The sequence below is a fragment of the Vidua macroura genome, chromosome 4, assembly GCF_024509145.1.
Source record: "Vidua macroura isolate BioBank_ID:100142 chromosome 4, ASM2450914v1, whole genome shotgun sequence".
Lineage (NCBI taxonomy): Eukaryota > Metazoa > Chordata > Aves > Passeriformes > Viduidae > Vidua > Vidua macroura.
Window position 1 is genome coordinate 13,512,353 of NC_071574.1, and position 21,822 is coordinate 13,534,174.

The 21,822-nt window shown below is 37.4% G+C and overlaps 1 protein-coding gene across 4 annotated transcripts; it reads right to left on the reverse strand.

Moving 5' to 3' along the window:
• Positions 1 to 1,911: 1,911 nt before the first annotated feature.
• On the reverse strand, positions 1,912 to 21,719 carry ABHD18 (abhydrolase domain containing 18). Of its 4 annotated transcripts, XM_053976189.1 has the most exons (15): positions 21,602 to 21,719; positions 19,503 to 19,644; positions 18,564 to 18,672; positions 15,916 to 16,000; positions 15,313 to 15,413; positions 13,629 to 13,707; positions 13,452 to 13,538; positions 12,933 to 12,958; positions 10,945 to 11,083; positions 9,125 to 9,214; positions 8,740 to 8,841; positions 7,744 to 7,860; positions 7,482 to 7,521; positions 5,300 to 5,462; positions 1,912 to 4,662 (listed from the first exon to the last, which is right to left on the reverse strand). In XM_053976189.1, exons 3-15 carry the CDS (start codon positions 18,653 to 18,655, stop codon positions 4,611 to 4,613), a joined length of 1,173 nt encoding a protein of 390 aa, XP_053832164.1. In that variant the 5' UTR covers positions 18,656 to 18,672; positions 19,503 to 19,644; positions 21,602 to 21,719; the 3' UTR covers positions 1,912 to 4,610. The 4 variants fall into 4 exon arrangements, with proteins under 4 accessions (XP_053832164.1, XP_053832163.1, XP_053832165.1 ...); XM_053976188.1 differs by having other exon boundaries at positions 7,482 to 7,860; XM_053976190.1 differs by lacking the exons at positions 10,945 to 11,083; positions 12,933 to 12,958; positions 13,452 to 13,538 and having other exon boundaries at positions 7,482 to 7,860.
• Between the last annotated feature and the right edge of the window lie 103 nt (positions 21,720 to 21,822).

Here is a 21,822-nt window from a genome sequence, read left to right on the forward strand (position 1 = left end):
ATTAATCATTCCTTTCCCTCTTTGCCAGCTCCTAATACTCCCACAATTCTCCTTGATTCTACCTTAAGAAACCTGCTCCTCTCCCATTTCTTCATCTCTCAGGCGTGTTCTACTCCCTTTCTTACACTATGTCTTCCAAAAAATAACACCAACACTTCTATAGTGAACTAAGCAAATTCCCAAACAGGCTTCTATAAAGCTAGTCAAATATTTTTGAGGTAGTGTCACAAATAAACAAATTTCCTGGGTTTTTCAGCACTAAAATATATTCTGTTTGGAGTAACACTGTTTTCTGCTCTAATGAGATCGTGTGGAGTTTTACCCCTTCATCAGAAAAAAAGAAAAAAAAAAACAAAAAAACCCAAAACCAGAACAGAACAAAACAAACAAACAAACAAAAAAACCCCCACACAAAACAAAACAAAACAAAAAAAAAAAAACACCACTAATCAACCAATTCCCACCAGAGCTGATCCTTCAGGCACTGAAACATTCTTAGGATTATTCTGGAACCAGCAGTAGCAGATCAGTCCTAGGCCAGCTGGGACTTCAGGAATTCTACAGCTCAGGAACCTAAACAGAGCAGGAAAAAAAGCAGGAAACTAAATAAAGGCTAATTACGTGGGGGTAAAAAAACACTAAAGTTGATCAGTTACGTGGTACTTTAGAAGTTTTTGACCATACTTGCTTTGCTAACTCCGTAGGATGGAGCTTCCTGCAGACTTTGTTGGATGGACTGGAACTGAAGAGGATATAAAAAGCTGTTACAGTTGCTAGAGCTCACCCTTCACATTTTGTCCACTTGTATCATCCTCCTTGTTACTTTCTAGCAGTGCAAGTCAGACTTCTCTGGCTAAACTCTCTTTCCTTTCATGGTACTTAAAATGCTCCTGCTTGGAAAAGGGGCTGATTTACACCAAATGAAACCAGGAGAATAACAATTCTTATTGATGTTTTAATGCTCATGTTTTATCTTGTGTGGAAGCATCCAAGCCTACCAAGGAATACTGCAGATTCTAGGATTGCATGGAATAGCAGCATTTTACTCGTATAGGGTAAAAATTCAGGAGGAATGACAGGGTTACAGACCACCCCAAAACTCCTTTCCATACCGTGTTACTTATCATTACTGCCAAGCTGGCAGAGAACCTGACAGTCTGAGATAAAGAAACTTCCCTGCCCAACCAACAGCAATTCAGATCAACATTTAAAAAAAAACAAAAAACAAAAACCAAAAAACAAAAACAAAACAAAACAAAAAACAAAACAAAAAAAACCCACAAGACAGAAACAATTAAGATTAAAAAAAAAATACCTGCCTCAAAGTGTTAGCAGCTATCAAGCAGAAATAGTATTCCGAGGATCCAAGGATTTTCACTTTTGTACTGTTTAGAAAGTATCTCAATTACAGGCATTTGACATTCCAGTAAGAAGTAAGAAAGAGCAGCAAGACTCTATTCCTTCTTATAGTGCTTCCTTTCTGCAGAGTTTCTGGGGTAATAAAACTCAAGTGATCTATCCTTGCTAAAAAAAAAAAAAAAAAAAAAAAAATCCTGAGTGGCTCCTTTTGAGTTGTTGGGGGGGGGTTTATTGGCCTTGGGCAAAAAAATTAAAAAACGCTCCATCTGACAATTATTAGATGTGTCCTGCACTGGCAAGTGTAAAACTGGAATCACAATGATATCTTAATTAGCTGATACAAGCTTATTTTCTTTACTAGGTTTCTAGGCATGTAGAAAAACTTCAAAGCAGCAACAGTGTTTGTTGTGAGAAGCTTTTATCGTGTCCCGTAGATTACCTGCTCTCCTCATGCTACAACTCTAGTAGGAACAGAAAGGATTACAGGATGACAGTGGGATGCATTTTGAACACCTGTTAACAAGAGAGAACAAAAACCCCCTCACACCTAAATGTTTTTAGGACTTTTATTGAAAAAATTTAAAACCAAAAAATTACCAAGGCCAGTTTTACAATAAATTTAAGACATACAGAAAGGCTTACCTGCTACACAGAAGAAACCTTATTACAGTATTTCTTTCATGCAACTCCTGGATTAAAACCACATTCTCATTTAACATCAAAATGGATTATTTATACTTAGGATTTAACCTTAAAATATTATTTAAAAAGTCGATTTTCCAAGGATTAAAAACACGTACACAGCAAGATTCCCCCCTTCCCAGACAATCTCCCTATGTCTGATAACTGGCAGAAATAGACCACTGAGATCATTTTTCCTTTTTTTTTTTTTGTTATACTAACCTGAGAAATTTCTTAAATAATGCTTACTGGACTTTCATATTTGGCAACACAACTTCAGTTACAGAGTAAAGTGCGGTTCCTTATTCTTGCCAGAAACCAGGCTTTCACTGCTTGTCCCAAAAGACACTCTCAGAACCAGGAGTAGCATTTGTCCCAAAAGACACTCTCACAGCAGGAGTGGTATTAGCCTAAACCTCCTTCTGTGCCGTTTTGGTAAGTTAAACCTTGTTAGTAATACTATCAGGACACTAACCTCAGGATGCAGAGTTCCCATCAGTTGTGTAATTCCCAGTATTGTGCGCTTTGAAAATATTTACTTTGGCATGTTATACTTTGTAGCAGAGTTGATTTTTTTTGTGCTTACTCCTGGCCTTTACAAAATCTGTCTTTTCTCTCTTGCATTTATTCAAGCCCTTTCCCTTGCCACCAGTTATCTCCCTTTCTCATAGCTGCAACAGAAGCAGGACACAAAGCACACAATTACATTTAAAATGTGAGAGCTACAAAAGCTTCTGAACAGCAGACAGTGCCCCGGTAAAGCACTCTTAGTTAATGAATATGCTTGTAAACCCTGTGAATCTTTTAGTACACTAGTCAAGACTTCAATTTTCAATTTGTAAGCTTACTAATATTTAATTTCAAACCCTCCGAACATTTGTTGTTTAAATGTGCTAGTCACTTCACACTTGCTCCCCATATATAAAACCAACACTCTCCAAAGAAATTATGAAAAACCACTTGAAAGAAGCAATTTAACTTCCAACAGACTAGAACCTCTTCTCCATTTTCAGTAAATTTGTATGTTATGTAATTTGGGATATTCAAAATTGTTGCTCTTCAGTTTTATCTGAACACACCGGATTTTCAAATGAACAATGATTTCTTCACAGTTACTAGTCCTGTCTACCTAACTAAAATCCAAGAGAATATATAAACTGAGCTTTGTTTGCTCCATACTCTGCCTACTAAAAACCTTTACAGTAACCATGGAGATCAAAAGTGCTTGATTGGAAAGGTGCAGAAGTCACACATCCTGAGAAAAGGCTGGATGTTTCTGTTTGTTTCAGAATAATCCTGGTCATGACTGTACCAAATACTGAAGTGTTTCAGTTTTCAACTTCGCTGCAGATCAGTTTTGAAAGAATGTTATAGGAGATTACAACCAAAAAAAAAAAAAAAAAAAGTGGAGAGATACCCTCACAGTTGGTACATGACCTTTTATTCTGCTGTAATTTGTTGGCATTTTTGATCCCAAAAGAGGAAACAATAGACTTTGGATTTTCTTAAATGTGTTCAAAATCCAAGTTTCTTTATTTTCCAACCAATTAAAAAAGACAAGTGTTGAAAAATAAGGAGCAAACCTGTTTCAATAACCTTTAGTCTCATGTATCTTTTAAATTATGCAGTGCAAGTATATTTTGCAAATCAGCGCTGAGTGCACTTTAGAAAGGACATCTGTTGAAGTATTTCCAACAGGTCTTTATAGCACCATATAATCTGCTGTCAATTTAACAGCTTAGAATCAGCCAGTGCTTAGAAAGTAAAATGATATTTCTATTTCATCTATTGATCCAAAAAAAGAAAATAAATCTGGAAACTTATGTTATCCAACTGAATTAATGTAAACAATTAATTACCAGACACTTGATTTTCACTTATTCCAGTTTTCTGAACCTGGTTGATGAATCGCTACATGATCCTTTTGTAATGGCATGGTTTAATTCAGTGGCAGGAAACGTATTGAATGAAAACATCTCTCTCTCATTTCCCTTGCATTGTCGAAGTCTCTCTTTCCAAGATGTGGTGCTGAGCCTTCTGCTAAGGCTCATTTTCAATTCATAATTGAAGAGAGAAGCAGTGACAAACACAAGAGGCTGAGTGCTGGCAAAGCCACGGTACAACACAATAGGAACAGCAAGGCCATGAGGAAGCAAGAGGTAACCGAGGTATCTGGAACAAACCAAAACTACACCAAACACAAGAGAGCAGCTTAGCCCCATAGCACATTTTACATTCTTCCAATACTTGATTGGTCTGTTTTCTACTGACACGTGATTCAGAATTTATTCAGAACTGAAGGAACACATCATCTGATTAGACATGAAGTACATGAACCATTCATGCACTGACAAAAGCTGCTGTTGTTTTTTCACAGGTAACGCTGAAGCAGCTGTGTCAGAATGGCACTGGGTTGAAATGAAAGCAATGCTGGTACTTTACCACTTCTGGTAATTGTTACCTACAGCAGTCAGTGACCATCTGCTTAACACTACAAGATGCTTGTTTTCCAAACATGAGTTCCAGTAAGCTGAATTACAAATGAGATCAGTCTGAATGCATTAGAAAGATCACATGGTGTATTTCTGGAGGAAGCGGTCAAACGCATCATAAATTGCTTGTCTGAAACAAGGAAAAGAGAAGAGAATTTGTATTACTTGGGAAACGGCATATAGAAGTGGCATTTTTCCATATATTTACAAATATATCTACAAAGCTATCATCACAATTTCAAAACAGTGTTCAATAAAAATGTGCTATCAGGTGGTATTTTCCCCTTCCTTTATTTCTGGGATCCCTCACGTCAATCTAGTAATATATTGGTGTTTCAGGAATGAAAAGTTTTCCAACTTTAATGCAAGTGGATATGTAGACAGATTAGGAGATTTCTACTCAAACACGTCAGAGACATGCATAGCTTGAAATTTTTGAGCAACTATCACAAAAGTAAGGCTGAGTTTTAAATAGCAATAAACTACTGGTTAGCATACATTGACCCGATATAGTGCTATTCTTTTTTGTTGTTGTTTAAACTTCCTGAATGATATGTATATTCTTCCTAATTCCTTGCATTTTAAAATTATCAGCACAAGTATTTAACTTTTTGAAAACTACAGAACTGCATTCATAAAATTGATTTACATAACTGTCTTTAGAAAATCAACACCTGATATTACTAAGGCACGAATTCATACAAGTACTACTTATTTAATTTTCATTAAATCTAAAATTTAATTTTAAACCTTTCTGTTCACCTTACCTGAAGAGTCCTTGTTTAAAGAGGTAGGCACTGACATGACCTCCATCCAAATACCTGATTTCACACCCTGGCCAGATCTCCTGGAGGCTGCGCACGCCGGTGCGAGGAATGTACGCATCCTCCTTGGCTTGTACTACTATGATTAAACTTGGGTCAACTGGAACTAGAGGAAAACAAAGCACAACTGAATTCATCTGTGGTAAAAAATAGAAACACGACAGCTGAGATTTCTGTTGTCAAAATGCTATTTTCACAAAAAATTAAATTATTTGAAACTTTAATAAAATCACATGTTCTAAAGTCTCCAGCAAAATTTATCTGATTTTTGATGTTACAGGGGTGAGGCCATCAGTGGAAAAAAAAACTAGCCCTTACCCTTCCCACCCCTAGAGCAGAAAATCCTCAAAGACTTGTGAAGTTGACAGGAGAATTCTCTTTCCTCTTATCAACAAAACTCTATAGCATTCATGTCAGTTCCTTGAGATCCCATTTTATTGGCAAAAAGAACTATTAAATTCAACAGAATAGAAGTTTCATATATTTTTTCCCCTCAGGGAGGAAAAAAGACAGCTGTTCATACAAGAGGTCAGAAAGTACAGCCTATGTTCATTTTCTTTTCTGTTTCCTACATGGTTTATTTGCAACATAAAAATGCCAACATATTGTTATACATATTTATTACTCATAAGCAGAACTGCACCAATCAGATTACTAGCAGGAATAACACCAGTATGATGTTGGGAAAAATAACACCAAAATTATGTTGAACAGAGAACATTTCTCCCTTCAAAAAGAAATTGTGATATGATAAAGGGTGACCAGCCAAGATGTCTGGCAGTGGGGTGTCACAACTAATTTAAATATTTCCTTCTTTCATACTAAATCACATATAAAGAATATGCAATGCTAAGATAAATTCAAGTCTTCCATTCAATTTTCCATGAAATCTGAGCATTAGGCAAATTTTCTGAAGCTCTTGTCTGGCCTCACTCCAAGGATACCCTGGCAGGGGATGCAAAGTCTCCCAGAGAATGACAAAACCTGGGAGACTATTGACACAATGGACTCCATCTCTCTGACAAGTGCATCAGGGTCACAGATCCTCTTAAGTTCCAAGAAAGGTCAGTGCTTAGCTAAGCTATACCTGGGTAAGTCTAAATAAACAAGAAAGTCTGCACATAGAATAAAACTACAAGGCTTTTTCTGTCTACTGAAGTAACTTTAAAAGCTTTAAGGAAAGCACTTCACTGGTATACATCACAAAACATCTCTGGCTAGCAGTGAATCTACACTAGTGTAAGTTCCTTATATTGCATGTTTCCTTTTATTTATTTTTAACATTTATTTAAATCTAAACGCTTGTTCCAATGGAGTACAGAATGCCAGGATTAAGAAATGAGGGGGCACAGGAGCTCAGTACCAAGAAAGCTTTGACACTATAAGACAGCTCTGTCTGAAGTCAAAGCACGTTGTTGGAGATGCCTTCAGCAGGTTCATGCACAGCCAAACCACGAACTGCCACAAAAGGAATTCCGAGCCCCCACTCCAGCAGAACCTTTTAAGGCGGCTCTAGGAAGCAATCACTTGTTTGCATTGCTGGAAAGGGTTTGTCCTGAACGACAAGGAATGCTGGACTACAGCTCCCCCTACATGCTATGCCTGTCCTGGGAAACAGTATTCACCAGCCTGCACCAGCCCAGAAGGACCCCCAGAGTGTTTTTACTGGCAATATCATTCAAGCCTGGGGCTCAGCTATGCAGGCTACTTTCTATCTGAACTCAGTATGAGATTTCTGCTTGAGAAACCTTATTAGCAGATTAATTAAGATTAATTACACCTAGGTATTACTCACATCACACAGGTGTTTTCTTCCTTTAGATAATACAAATTTGCACTAACTCATATCTGAAAAAAGCCACTGCAAGGAAGAGGAGAAAAATGCGCAAAGATACTGAGAGGAAAAATTTTAATTAACTTTCTCATTAGTTGGTCATCAGGAAGAAACAGAAAAACAATTAGGAAATGGAGTAGTAAATAGACACTACAGAATAATGCTCACAGTATTTCCATATTTCAGCAAAGGTGCCAGCAGGTTTACACTTGGAGAATGAAGAAAATACTTTCCCCCCACTGTATTTTATTCAACTTTCCAACGTGCACATTGAAACAAAGAGGTACATACCTGGGAAGTTAGCTACATGGGTACATTCATCCATAACTCCCTTCATGAACATTAAGGATTCTCTTTGCAAAGTATCACTCCTTTTTCTTGTATTTATCCTGTGTCCTTGTGGGCTGCTTAAGTTTTTATTGCTAGTGCTACTGGTGGAAAAGGTTTGATTTATGCACTGCATTTTAGGAGCATCTTGCATTAAGAGTCTTTCTGAAGAGGCACTTAGAGCACTTCTATTTGTGGCAAAGCTGTGAACTGATTCCTTAGATACAGTGTCATTCAAGGACTCAAAGCTGAATATTCGGGAAGCCATGTCCATGTCCGCCAGACTGTCCACACTGTCAGGGAAGTTCTTCACAAAGTCTTGTCCCATCTTGAAAGAATCCGTCTAAACAAAGACAACAATTAAGGGTTTCTCACTTCAACCAGTTGGTTAATTTTATTTTTAAGATGAACTTGTAATTTAAAAAAAGTTTAAAAAATTAAAAAAAGACACTACCAGCACTTATCACTCCTATTTTCAGCCTGTAGGTCATTCAATTAAATCCTGATCATAATAATTCATTCTACATTTCTGTCAGTTTAAAAAAATGCAGGAGGTACTTACATATACAGAAGCTTGTGATATAAACAATTGTTTTTCTTTCTATATTAAACTCTGAATTTGTAATTACAGTCATTTAAGCTTAAATGAACTAATAATAAAAATAATAGAAAAATTAACATATGCAACCAGGTCTAATGTTATGTTTAAGACTGAAGAATTGACAGTCTCTAAATATTAGGGAGACACAAGCTGAGCATCTTAAAAAAATCTTTATTCTTTTCATTTTGTCTTCTCCATCAGTGTAGCTGGAGTGTAATGGCAAGTGCCCAAGTAACAACTATCTGCACCCCAGCTCCTCTTCTCCTGCTGTGAGGTATTAGAAAAAGAACTATGACAAAAGAATCTTAGGGGGGAAAAAAAAGGCACTTATCAGAATTTTGATAGAATACAATTTATGTTGTAGATTACACTAAGTATGATCAAAGGAAAAACTTGTAGCAAGGGCTACACTTTAAACTCGTTATACAACCTAAATATTAGTTTTGTTTGTCAGGTTTTTCCTTCAAAGACTAAATTTATCAAAGCATAAAGAAATAACATGCCAGTATGTTCTAGCTAACAATTGTCTACTTTGAGAGGAAGTAAAAAGAAAGAAGTTGCATTATTTGCTAGACTTGCACGTGTAAATATTAGCAGCTGGATAAAATAAACCATACTTACTCCACAATATTCAAGCATTTGAATGATTTCTTCTTCATACACAGTTTGTGTAAAATACTGCTTCTCCAGCTCTCTCCAGTTCACTGCCTTACTCAGCACACCCTGAGATGATACACAAAAGCATTCAGTACACAAGTAAAACCCAGAGGTCATTCTTAAATAATGATACATGCAGGAAATTGACCTGTTCCTGTCCTGATTTTTTTAAGTGGAATTCTGTTCCCAGACAGCCCTCAGAATTATTGCAATCAAGGCACAAGCACATATTTTAACACAGGGCATGGAATCCCACTTTCCTTGTGGCCAGCCCAAATATTTTAATGAAAATTTCTGATCATAATCTAACATATTAACAAAAGACGGTATTTTATAATTTGTTAATTACCGTAGTGAAGACTGCAGAGGCTGTTGACCAGGAAAGACATGGAATCAATGGCAATGGTTTAGGCCAATTTGTCACTGCCAGTGAAGCCATCTAAAATCAAAGGCACAATTATTACACATTTTAATACTGAATTCACAATATGGTAAAAAGAACTCACTCATCTTCAATTTCTTTGTTTACATGGTATTTATGAAACACATGGTGCCATAAAGTTAAGGACTGTGGCAGATGGATATACTTTCACCTATTTAGAAGTTACTATCTAGTCTCCAGTGATATTTTAAAATATAAACGTTGCTCTGGAAAGGACTCATTTCAAGGCTTAATGTGATTTGGTTATAAGAATTCCCAATGGAATATTTACTAAATATTCCATTTATTACAATTAAAATTCAATGAATTATATTTGTAATCCATTAATTATTATAATTATAAAAACTAATACAGACTATTAGTTGTTCAAAACCATAAAAAACTTCTATAAAGCTGTCCACCAAGCTCCTGCAAGTTTATTTCAAGGCAAAACAAAGGCAATCTATGAGAAGGACTATTTAAAATTCTATACCTTCAAAATTTGTATACAGTAAACAAAATTTGAAGGAGAAGTAATTCAACATGTTAAGCATACTCTTTTTCTGTCCTTTAAGTTTGAATTATTACTTTTGCATTAGTTCTCAGAACATATTGTTATGACTATTCTGTTTATCCCAGAAAAAGCCAGAGCAAGTAAGTTCAATGTACAGAAGTTCCCCATATGATATGTTCTTGTCAAATTTTATTTTATTAATATGAAACACCTCGTGTCTGTTTTAGATGTTCCAATAAGTGGATTTATTCAACTGAACTATAATTCTATTCTATTATTATTAATAAAAAGTTACAAGAACACCACACATCTATGTTCTGATTCTCTCCAGCAGTAGAAGTCTCTTCCCTTTAGTAGAACTGAATCAATGCTCACAACCTTCCATTGTAAAACACACTCTACAGAGGATCAACATCAAATATCACTTATTTCACAGATGTTTCTGATTCAGCAGGGTGCTGTTGATGTAAACCAAAGGTGCTCTGTACATTTATGACATTTACAGTTATAAAACTGCTTTAGGGGAATATTTTCTTTTTGGGAAAAACCAACCATTATTTACTGAGCTCCTAACAAAAAAAGAAAGGTATGCTGTTTATATAAGCTTTGCACTTGTGTCTCACGGAGCTGTGATAATCCGCACAGACACAAGCAGTAACATTTTAACTGTGTATTAGTCTTTCAAGCACCTTAGTGATACACTGCTGGTTTAGTTTGAGCATGCACAGCGTCACACAGAAAGTGTTATCCACCTCACCACAGAAATCTCTGATCAGTACCAATGATCACTGACACCAAAAGTCACCTCAATTACAACATGCCTACAAAGAGGGAGTATTTCACACATTGCATTAAAACACAAAGGTTTAAGCAAGAAGAAAGGAGGAATAGAGGGAGAATTAGCAATCGATCAGTGCAGACTTTCTTTCAGCAAACATTTCTGCCCCCACCCTTGTGGAAAAAAAAAACAATTATGTGAGAAGTTTATATTCTTATTAAGCCTGCTGGGAGATGGCTGACAAAGGGCTCTATGATTTGTCAGTACATATTAAGGATTATACTAATTCAGCACCACAGAACAGGAGAATTGCCAACAATTTGTTTCTCATGACTCTAAGTGTTTATTTTAAAGCACTTCTGAGATCAACACTGTAAAACAAATTATTTCCGTATGCTACATGATCAAATGAGAAGTTAAAACAAAAATTACTGAACAGGAGATATAAAAGCTTACATGTCCTCCCATGGATATTCCAGTCATCCCTAGTGGTCCATAGCCTTCTCTCTCTAGCCAGTGCAAAAGAGCTGCCGATTCTAGAATTAGAGCTCCTCCCATCACAAACAGGTCCGAGACATTTTTTAAACATGACCGTCTTTTCTCCCCAGAAAAGGAAAATAGAGGGTTTATTTTCTAAGATTAGACTCTGACAGTTCTTATCATTCTACACATACTTTTATACACAGCTTCAGCACAATTCCAGAGAACTTTGGAGCTGAACTCCTGTTGATTCAACAGGAGGAAAAAGCAAGCCCAGATTTTCTGGCACGAGTAATTTTTTGTCCAAATGAGGACTAGAAAATAGACACTTGCCTATGCTTTTAATGTAGTCTCACTGACACCTTGGTCACCTTGGACACCTTTGGAAACAATTACCAACATTAGCATCTCATTAGTAGCAATATTCTGTCCTGTAACGTTGTAACAGATATTTTAGAAATAGAATCAAAGCAATACAGTCCTAGGCATACACTATCTCGTTTGGATAAACAAGTTTGTTTTTTTTTTCTTATTTATCTGTTTTACATCACTGAAAAATTGCACACAACATTTGAAGAGCAATCAGTATGTCAGCTTTGGAAGCACTCATCAGTGTCACTGTAAGACTGAAACTGAAAAGTGGGAAGTTTATCACAGTTGAGAAATTCAGGCAGTGTACTGCAAAGCACTAAAACACAGAAGACACAAAACAAGTAGAAGTCTATTTGGCTGAGCTATCAGAGGGACTCTAAAAATAATAGACCTCTAACTTGGGGAGGGGGGCTGACTATTTCCAGTACTACAGCCAGGTTACAAAGGGCTCCTGGCCTCTCCTGCCAGCATGCCAGCGTCACATTTGCGACACTCTGAAGCACAAGGACAAAGCTCACTGTGAAGTCACACAGAAATGAACATAGCTGCTACACAGCAGCATTAACAGCCTAATGCAATTCTTTCCTACAGCTTAGTGAGATTTCTTAGCCCTGTGCAGCTGCTGTATTCATTGAACACTGTTACCTGCTACACTGGTGCTGTGTAACCCTGCATTGGAAAGTGACAATCACCTATTGGGGCATTAGACTGAGCACCACCCCCCTTGAAACACTGATACACTGGACAACTGAGAACACAGTTATTTAATTTATTCTCCTGCTTCAGATTCCTCATAACTGGAAATTAACCTACCAATGGATGCATTCCAGCACATGCTTTCTCCTGTCATTTTCCTACAATCTTACAAAAAACACCTTCTCTGTGTCTTCTAGTCATGTTAAATGTCTGAGTTAGGATTAAAAAGGATTAAAACACCAACTCATATTTGGACTTTCAGAAATATTGGGAGACAAAGCTTTGCCTCAAACACATATCCTGTTGAATTCTGATAAAAGGTCTGTGGTTTGGAAAATGTAAAAAACCAAGACTGCCTAATTAGGCTTCCAAATTCCAATTTAAGAAGAAACAAATCCTGTAAAATACTGTATATTGCATAGAGTCCTGACTAAAAACCAATCAACACCAGATTTATTCATATGCCTGTAAATCGCTAAAAGATCTTGGAAAAGCAAAATCCTAGCAATTATAATTTATTATATAAATTACAATGGAAATATGCTATCTGAGCAAAGATTATTCAGAGCTGACTGAAATATAACAGCAGCACTTGTACTGCAGTTGTGAGTCAGGAAATAAAATGGCCCTGGCTTGTACTCACACAAGATGTTTGCATCTCACTCATACTGCAAGTTCATCTTGTGCAAACTTTCCTGATCCCTGAGATCTCCTAACACAACACCCAAAGCAGTTTAGCAAACAGCAAACAATTTCACATTGGCAGGTTACAAGTGGTTTTTGAAATGTTTTTTTTTCTTAATAAGCTATCAAAGTCTAAGCAACTTTTGGCTCAAAAGAGAAGAAAAGTGGTATTTTAAAAACATGGTATCCATAAATGTAACAGAAATACTTACAATTGATCCTTAGGTTTTCTACAGCCATGTAAAAGACTCCAGTTAAAGAAAGTAAGAAAGGCTTTATCAAAATTGGTAATTTAAAAAAAAAAAAGTAGATAAAATAAATAATATGCATAAATAGCAAGAATTAATTGAAATTTGGAATTTAAACTCCCACTGTTTAACTGCCACTACGTTAAATTCAATCTATTTCAATGATGCAGTTTGCAACATTTTACTGTCAGATATATGGGTAGGAAAAAAGTGTAACTTAATGAAACAGAATAATACTGTTATACAAGATGACAGAACAAAACTTTACTGTTTTTTAAAAAAACCCACCTAAATCTGAAGTGGTAACAGCAAGTTTCTCAGAAGTTAACCTGAGGTACCACAGAATTGTGCTTCACATAATGGCCATACTTTCTTTGCTTCTAACCACTGGGTACCAAAAAGTCGGTATTTTACGAGTGTGGTAACTCTTCTAACTTCCAGAGAGGACATTAGGAATAACTACTATGTTTTCCACAAAAGGATATAGTAAGGATTTTCTAGCAACAGGGAAGCCATACAGGCTTCTTTAATCATTGGCCGTGCCATTAATGTGCGTCTCCTCCAGAAGTGCTAAAGACAAGATTTACAAACAACATAGATAAGGCAAAATTTATGATTGAATTTCTCAGTAACAATCAATTTTACATTTTACGCACTCACATGGTCTCCAGTGCCTGCTAAATGAATGCACACAGGTCTGTGCTTGCCATTCCATCTTCTGGGTATGATGAACTGAAATCTGTAAGAAAAAACATCTATTTTAGCAGAGTAAGAATATCTATTAACAAGCTGCATCAAGAGAAATTAATTAAAAAGCAAAACCAAAACAACATAAGTATTTGTATCCCATGCAGGCAAACTGCCAGCAATTCAGCAACATCATTTTTCATGAACACATTCAGCAAACAAAGGAATCTGAAAGTAGGACAGAAGAAAGGCCAAACAAGAAAAAGAGCCAAGATGAAAGATCATGTTCCTAAAAAAGACTACTACCTCATCATCACAATTTAAACTTTGCAGAGTGGAGAAATGCAACTTCAGATAAAGAGCAGCCTAAACAACATGTCCAGCTCTCCTAGGCATCATTGCTATTTTTCTCCTGATGGCACAACAGCTGAAATTGAAGATTAAGATGAGTAATAAATAAAAAAAAAAAATATATAAAAACCCCAGCATACAAACCATGAAATTATTCTATACACTCAACATCAATCAATTAATGTCTTCTGCTGCTACAGTTTAAACTACTGAAAAAAAATCCCTTCTGAGCCACCACTATTTTCCCCACAAGATGGAGCACTGTTACCTACAAGAGTGTTACACCTCAGGAAATACATTCATACCATCTTGAGGGAAATTTGTACAGCTTTTCAACCTGTCACAATACTGGCCAAAGTAACAATTATCATAACTTGCCGACAAAGCACAAGAGAACAGAGATAAGGAAACAATGAGCATATTGCATTGTCCAGTATGGCACGAATTAGTCTGATAATGTTAACAGTTTTTTTCTGTAACCAGTAAAGGTGGAACAGAACTGATTTATTGAATTAAACTTTTTCTCACATTCCATAACATTACATGCTTAAGCACAAATATAAAACCACCAACCAGTATTACTGACAAAATTTACAATGTCAGTATCAACTCAATGTTTATGTTTAAACTCAACTTTTATGTTTATGTTATTAAACAAAGTCTGGGGAGAAAAAAAATCATCATAACAGTTCAGCTCCAAACTAAAAGCAAACAGAAGTTATGCTCCATTTGCAAACCCACTCCTCATCTGCAAAGAAGTGTTAGTGTGAAACCAGCACTGTTAGGGAGCCTTCAGTTTCCTTTAAGAATGCTTTTTTTTTAATCTTTGCTTGTTTGCCAAGTAAGAAAGGAACCAGATTCTCTGGCTACAATAAAATAAGCTTGCTACTTTATCACACATACAAAATTTTTGTATTCAATGAAAATGGAAAGCTGGAATGGCTTCTTCAAATACAACATAATATGCTTTGATATGAACATTTTCTCCTGCTACATATAGAGCAATAACTACTGTTCTTCATTTCCAGCATTCCTCTCATTTGCAAAAAAAACAAACCAATAATTCAAAAAACTCAGGGTATTCCACAGCTTTGTGCAATATGATTTCTACACTAAAAAAAACACAAACAAACAAACCACCAAACCAAAATGTAATACTTTGCTTAGTTTGAGAGATTGAACTATCATGTGAATAAGATTTCACAGATTGTTTGCATTACAATCAATTAGTTGCACAATAAAACTACTTACAGACCATTATTTCTCTGCAGCACTAATTTCAGAAATACCTCTTGGTTTCTCTTACCTTGCTACAAGAGATTCGACTGGCAGGATACCTGGGACACAATGAGCCAAGGGGGAAATGAAGTGCCCCTCAAGGATTTTACAGTCTGATTGTCCCTCAACCTGCAGAAAGAATGGGACAACAGCAATAAATATTATGTCAGTCTTTAACTTTGAAAGCAAACCTCTTAAAGTAGAATTTGTTATAGCATAAAAAACTTGCTTAAAAAACCCCAAAGCTGAGGCCTACTCCTAAAAATAGGGATACGTGTTATAAACAGGGTCAAACCACTTTTTTTCAGCTTTGCTTTTGTTAAATAACCTTTTACAGGAATCAAACAAAGGTGTAATGCTGTCCCATTTTAAATACATTCGATAACACAAACTAAGTTTTGAACACTTTTTGAGTTTTAACATTTGATATCTCACTGCTCAACTACTGTACTACTGGGAAAGAAAGAAAAAAGTCGTATCTGTACAGGCACTGCTTTAGTCTCTATTTCCTTCCATTCTCTTCTAGTAGCCTATAAAACTAGTCTAGTGTTAAGTACCAAGTTATTTCACTTTTATATACCCTTAGGAAAAAAAATGTAGTTAAATCACATAATCACTTGCTTTTAAGTACCTTGTCAATGAACACTGGGTAATCTTTTGAAACCAGCTTCTGGCATTTTTCCCTGTTTCCAATAATCTTTCTGAATTCAAATATTCTGTTGAAAGGAAACAAGTAGAGAAGATTCAACTTTTAATCTAAAAAAAAGAAGAGACATATTTATGTAACATTTCAGGAGCTAAAGCAAGCCACAAACAAATAGAAGTTATGAAGCCAGCATTGCATTTACAGATTAATCAAGCCACCATAGGGTAGGTAGCTACCATAGGATGCTTTTAAATTAAAAAAAAAGTCTCAGGTACCTTGCTGGGAAACAGAAAACTAAGGGACAAATTTGGTTGCTTTCTTCTGCTACTTAAATGGGCTGCAGAGCCACACAGAGTAAATGAAACAAAAACTCTTCTCAGAGGCATACAGTTGAGAGAACAAGATAACTGAAGGACATGAACACTGAAGAGGCAATGGTCTTGTGCTGCAGTGTAAGAAATCCCTCCTGGAGCAAAGTGAAAGATTACTTTCACAGTAAGGCACATGAAAAAATAGCCCAGGGAAAATATAAATGATCTTTCTCCTCAAGGGATGAAGTGCCTGTCAGATGAATGAAGTGCCAAGTGACTTGAAGAAACAAAGAAGTCAGCTTTGTTTTGAACAGGGATCTTGACTTGATGCCCTCACATTGGCTGAACCTTAACCTCACAACCTTAAATATAACTTGCTCATTCCTATGCTCATAAATACACACTTTACCTGACAAGCTAGAACCGTTTTGAGTGAAAAGTACAGAGGAATGACCTGTTCACCTCCCCAGCACCACAGAAAAACCAAAGAATGGATAGAAAATCCAGTTTATCAGCACACAGAAAATAGTTCTACTTTATAATCTTTGCTTTTCTTATAGAAAACAGCAAGTGCATTAAGTATTTCTAAGCAATGGGTAAAGATGTGAGATGTGAGTGTGGAGGGTAAGCTAAAGAGATGTTTTGTTTGACAATAAAACTACTAAAAATACTGCATTTATGTCTTTTTTCTCTAGAGTTAGGTGCATACTGAAGGCTAAATCTTGCCTCTACTGAGGAATTTCAACCTTTGCTAATGAGTTGAGGACAAAGAGTTAGGATATTACCATTCATCACATCAAGGGTATACACACAAAATTTCAGATTAGGCAGTGTGTCATTCAATCTTATCTAAGATTGACTAATGATCAGTCATCATCACACTGATGAGTTAACAAGTGAAAATAAAACCCCTCCTCCAACAAGGCAGAGTGAGAAGTCAGGAGGAGGTAGCATTCTTCCTTCTTCATCCAGGTCAAGTCAGGCTGCTGGGGAAGAGCTCATCTTCATCCCAATCAGGGGCAACACAGAACAAAACTCTGTAGACCAGCAAGCTTGTCTCCTGCTTCCCCCCCCCACCCACTTTTGATCTGCTGAGAGGGTCTTTCCCCTGAATGAAGAAGGAGGAACTGTAGCTGATATCAGTGTTACCACCAGCAAATTGCCATTTGGTGTGCTGTGATCACCCTCCAGAGCCCAGGCAAGCCTTGCACTGGGGAGCAGCAGCATCAGTCAGAGGCTCCCTATAGAGACACCACTTGGACTAAAGGGAGATGGAGATGGGGCACTGAAATGTCCCTGTGTCTCACCAAGAACCCAAATGTCTTTAAAAGAGAGGGTTTTGATAACATTAAAGTATCCCATTTTAGATATACACATGGAATAGAATACAGAAATGCTGCAGTCAAAACAAACCCCATGGGTTTTGGTTATTCCAACCAATGCCAACATTCCCATTTTGCAGGAAAGTCTGCTACTTAAGAGAAATATCAACTGAAGACAGACACACAAAGCAATCCAAGTGCCATTTCCAGATCAGATCTTGCATGTGGACTGAAAAAAAAAACAAGCTCCCATAAAACTCCACTGCTATCCAGTGCATAAAATTTTATTTCATTAGCTTTCAAAGGTTTCTTTATTGATTTTCATATACATAAGAGTGAGCTTATTAAATGCAGGTTTATGATTTCCTATTGAAATACTGCACAATGCAGAATATCTATATATTGTCACTTCATTTTTATACTTAAGAAATACAAGTGCTCAACTTCAAGGTGTTTATCTCAATAGTAATTAACAAAAATAATCAAATGCTTAAAATTAAGAGGTACTTCCATTTTTTCTTATTTTCAAGACAACTAAAAAGAAAGCGTTTACAACTTTGGGCAGTGAGAGAAACTTCTGATTAAATCTTACACTTTTACAACTAATTAGGAAGTCACAGAAAGATAGCAAGAACCACTTTAACGTTGAACAGAAACAATTCTTCTGCAGAAATTCATCAAGTTGTTTTTAGAAAACACTTCCAGAGATGCTGTTTCAAGTATGTCATCAGATAAACATAAGTAAAAATATAGTTGTACCCATAGACATTCTCTCAAGAAGAGCCTCTCTAAACAGGAAAAAAATTGCAAATCCTTTTAAGGCTTCTTTTAAATCCAATTACTCCCTTGGTATAGAAACACATGATTTCTGAAACCAAACCAACTTAAACACTTTTGGTATTTTAAATACAGGATAGCAATTACTGCTGCTACTTCAAGGGCAGGGTTATTTTCTTGTAATGTAACATATAATTTATGCTGTTACTTTTTAACAAGTCACCTTTTCAGATCCTCTGGCTTTCCCCATCCTCTGATGAAAAGTTTAGTGAGGAGAAGCTTTCGGTACAAGACATCTAATTTACTTACACCCATTAGCAGCACACTGTCATCTACGGGAAAAAGCAGAGGTAAAAACAAGGCAGTTAAAGTCTACATGAGTGGCAAGTTCATTGATTGTAACACCAAGTGGTTTCTTATTCTGGTTTCTGCATTTAGGAAAAGCCATCTAATGTATTCCAAGAAAGTTAACCTTGATATTCAGGTCAACTCTTTTCATTTTGAACAAAATATAAAGGTAGTTGATACAACATGCAGGAATCCAAAATGCTGATTAAAACCAGATATTCATTACACCACTGATGACAAGCCAGCTGAAGAGGCACATCAGGACTACATTAAAACTACATCTTAAAACTACATCTTCAACCAGTCCTAACTGTACTGCACTTGAACTGATTAAACAAAGAGTAGTACTGATCTCTGTCCTCTCAGTAGAGCTATGATGGCAAAACTCTTCAGCCAGTGTGGGCTGTCATAAACATATCTCAGAATGGGAGCTTGGAACAATGTTTGGGTTTAAACCACTAGAGGACTTCATCTCTTCATCTTCTTAGTGGAGAAAAGGAGAGAGAGAGAGGAAGAGGAGGGAGGGAAAGAAAGTAATTCCAGTTACTGCTGCAGGGAAAGATCTTTTTTGTAATCTTGCATTCCTTGGTGTGGTAAACATATATCCTAATCCTTATTTTACCTGTTCCTTTCCAATTTTGATTTCTCTTATGGTTTTCAAACTGATGATCCTCCCATTCCTTTCTGGGAAGAAATCACACCCTCAAAATCCTTGCCAGGATCATTTCTCTTTTAACAAATACACCAGCTCAAACAGAGCTAAATCTAACGAGATTTTAGGCAAGCTGAGTATTATTCTCAAAGCAATACTTACTGAAGTGAACAAGGAGCCACTGCTGAGCTCTTCCAACAAGGAAGAAAAAAAAAAAAAACACTACTAAAAAGAAGAATTTAAATCTGGTTTCTTGGTCAGCAGGATACAGGTTACTCAATTAAAATCCAGGATCTGTGTACACCTAAGAAAACAACAGATTTAATAATCAAACACTTGGTTAGTGAGTTCACTTCAGGCATTTTCTAGTATTTCCAGATCCCTCCATACTAAATGTACTCAGTAATCTCGTCACACTCCAAAACAGTGTAATTTAATTTATGGTGTCTTTGAAATTTTATTTTCATCCAAAAGCACATATTCTGCCACACTCCAATATGGTTATTTTTAATTTTTAAAATTTGTTTGACTATAATAAGTCAAAAATTAGGTCAGATTAACGAAAACATTCCTCTGCACTTCCAGAAAGCCAACATTTAAGAATCTGTATACAGGAATAAAAGGAGAATTCTCTTTCTAGAGAACACCTAGAATAAATTACTATCGTAAGAGAAATTATAGGCACTTGAATTTTAGAACAAGCATGCTAGAAAGCCTCAATGGCTGTATGGATAGTTCAATAACTACAGGGTAAAAAGAAATACGTGAAATGAGCAAAAAGTCATAGGGGGGACACTTTTTTTTAAAAACATGAAGATGTAGATTTTGCTTTGAGTCTGAAGTCTGGTCTGACAAGCTCTCTGCTGCACCAAGGGAGTGCCAAAACAACTTTCTAGGCAAGTACATTATATTTGAATGTAATATTGATTGAGGAAAAAGCATTGTCTCATCCTCTCTTCTGCTTCATTGATGGAATGGAGACTCTGAAGTAACCTGAGATATTTCAATTAATCAGAATCAAGATAAAAGCACTACTGGAAAGAGTAGAGGAAGCACTAAAACAAATTTTAAAAATATTCCTAGTATGTGAAGAATGCAGCATAGAACTTTTCAGAAATATCACTGAGATAAAAAATTTGGGAGGATGGCCCTACTGTATCTCTGTAACAAAAGGGCAGGACATGCTCCAGTCACTGCCCATCCATGCCTACAAGGCAAGACAATTACAAACACTTTTACTGCCAGGAAAGGCAAATCTAACTGCTGGAGGCTGAAGTTTTATAATTTCACATTAACAGGAGTATTTCAGCAGTGAGGATTTGAAATGAATGAGAGAATCAGGAAAGGCTGTTTCATTCTGAAACAGCTCACATGCCACATCCTGATCCCACTGTGACACAGGTCAGCTGGAACCAGCGACCTGATAACGATGCTGTGGAGCTGCGCGGCCCAAGAGACAGGATCTGTGTTATGCATCTCGGATGAATATATTGCTAACACAGAAAGCTTTACATAACGTGATCTGTGAATGGAAACTGCAGCCGATATAAAAGCATGCTAAGAAGAAACATAGAAACAGACACATTAATTCATCCAAAACCCAACACAAGAAAGGTCAGCTATTGCTTTTTATCCGTGCAAACAGCTTCAGTTACAAGAATATCCTGGAAAGTACACGAGGACTTGACTCAAGGCCCACAGTGTAGTTTCTATTCTATACATGGATGTGAAAATGCTCCCTCCCAGCAGCCAACCTGAAAAAACCACGGAGGCTGTTTGAGAAGGCGGAGTTGTCAACTTCCCTACCTTCCCTCTCTATTTTAAAAAACCTCTCTTACAATTAAAACTAGGCCCTTTTCTTATAGAATAAATTACTGCTTAGAAATCAAAGAAATCACACAGAAGTCACGCCAAGGCAGACACAAGCCCCACAGCAACTCCACAACACGGGATGGACACGCAGGAGCCGGAGGATGAACAACGGGGCCTAAAGCAGGGTTGAGAGCAGCTCGCTGCAAGCCTGACCCGAGCACTCGAAGGGGGCAGGAGCGACCCCCGATCCCAAATCTCTGCCATCCCCCCCTCCAAGCCTGCCCGGGCGGGACCCGCGGGAAGGGGCGGCGGGAGGCAGGACACGGCCACCGCGACCCCAGCTTCCCCCCGGGCTCGGGCAATGCCGTGAGGGGGAGCCGCTCTGGCACCGCCCCCGCCGCTCCCCCAGCCCGCTCCGGCCCGGCTCGCGAAGGTCACCCGCTGCTCACCCGAAGCGCCGCCGGTGCAGAGGCACCACATGGGAGGGCGGGAGCGGGAAGCGGGGGAAGAAGAAGAGGAGGAGGAGGAGGAGGAGGAGGAGGAGGAGGAGGAGGGGAGGAGGGCGAAGGGCGGGACGGGACGGACGGGACGCGGCTCACGTGCGCGGGCTTCGCGAACGCGCGTGCGCGCGCGGGGCACACGGGCGCGGGGGAGCGCGCGCGCGCGTTGG

Bases quoted from the DNA above. Each gene is read 5' to 3' on its own strand.
- ABHD18 (XM_053976188.1), bottom strand. From the start codon at position 18,655: ATGGGTGTAAGTAAATTAGATGTCTTGTACCGAAAGCTTCTCCTCACT. The intron at 13,708-15,312 runs GTAAGAGAAACC...TTTTTCTTACAG, and splicing joins GTCGAATCTCTTGTAGCAAG to ATTTCAGTTCATCATACCCA. The intron at 11,084-12,932 runs GTAAGTATTTCT...TGGGGAGAAAAG, and splicing joins AGAAAACCTAAGGATCAATT to ACGGTCATGTTTAAAAAATG.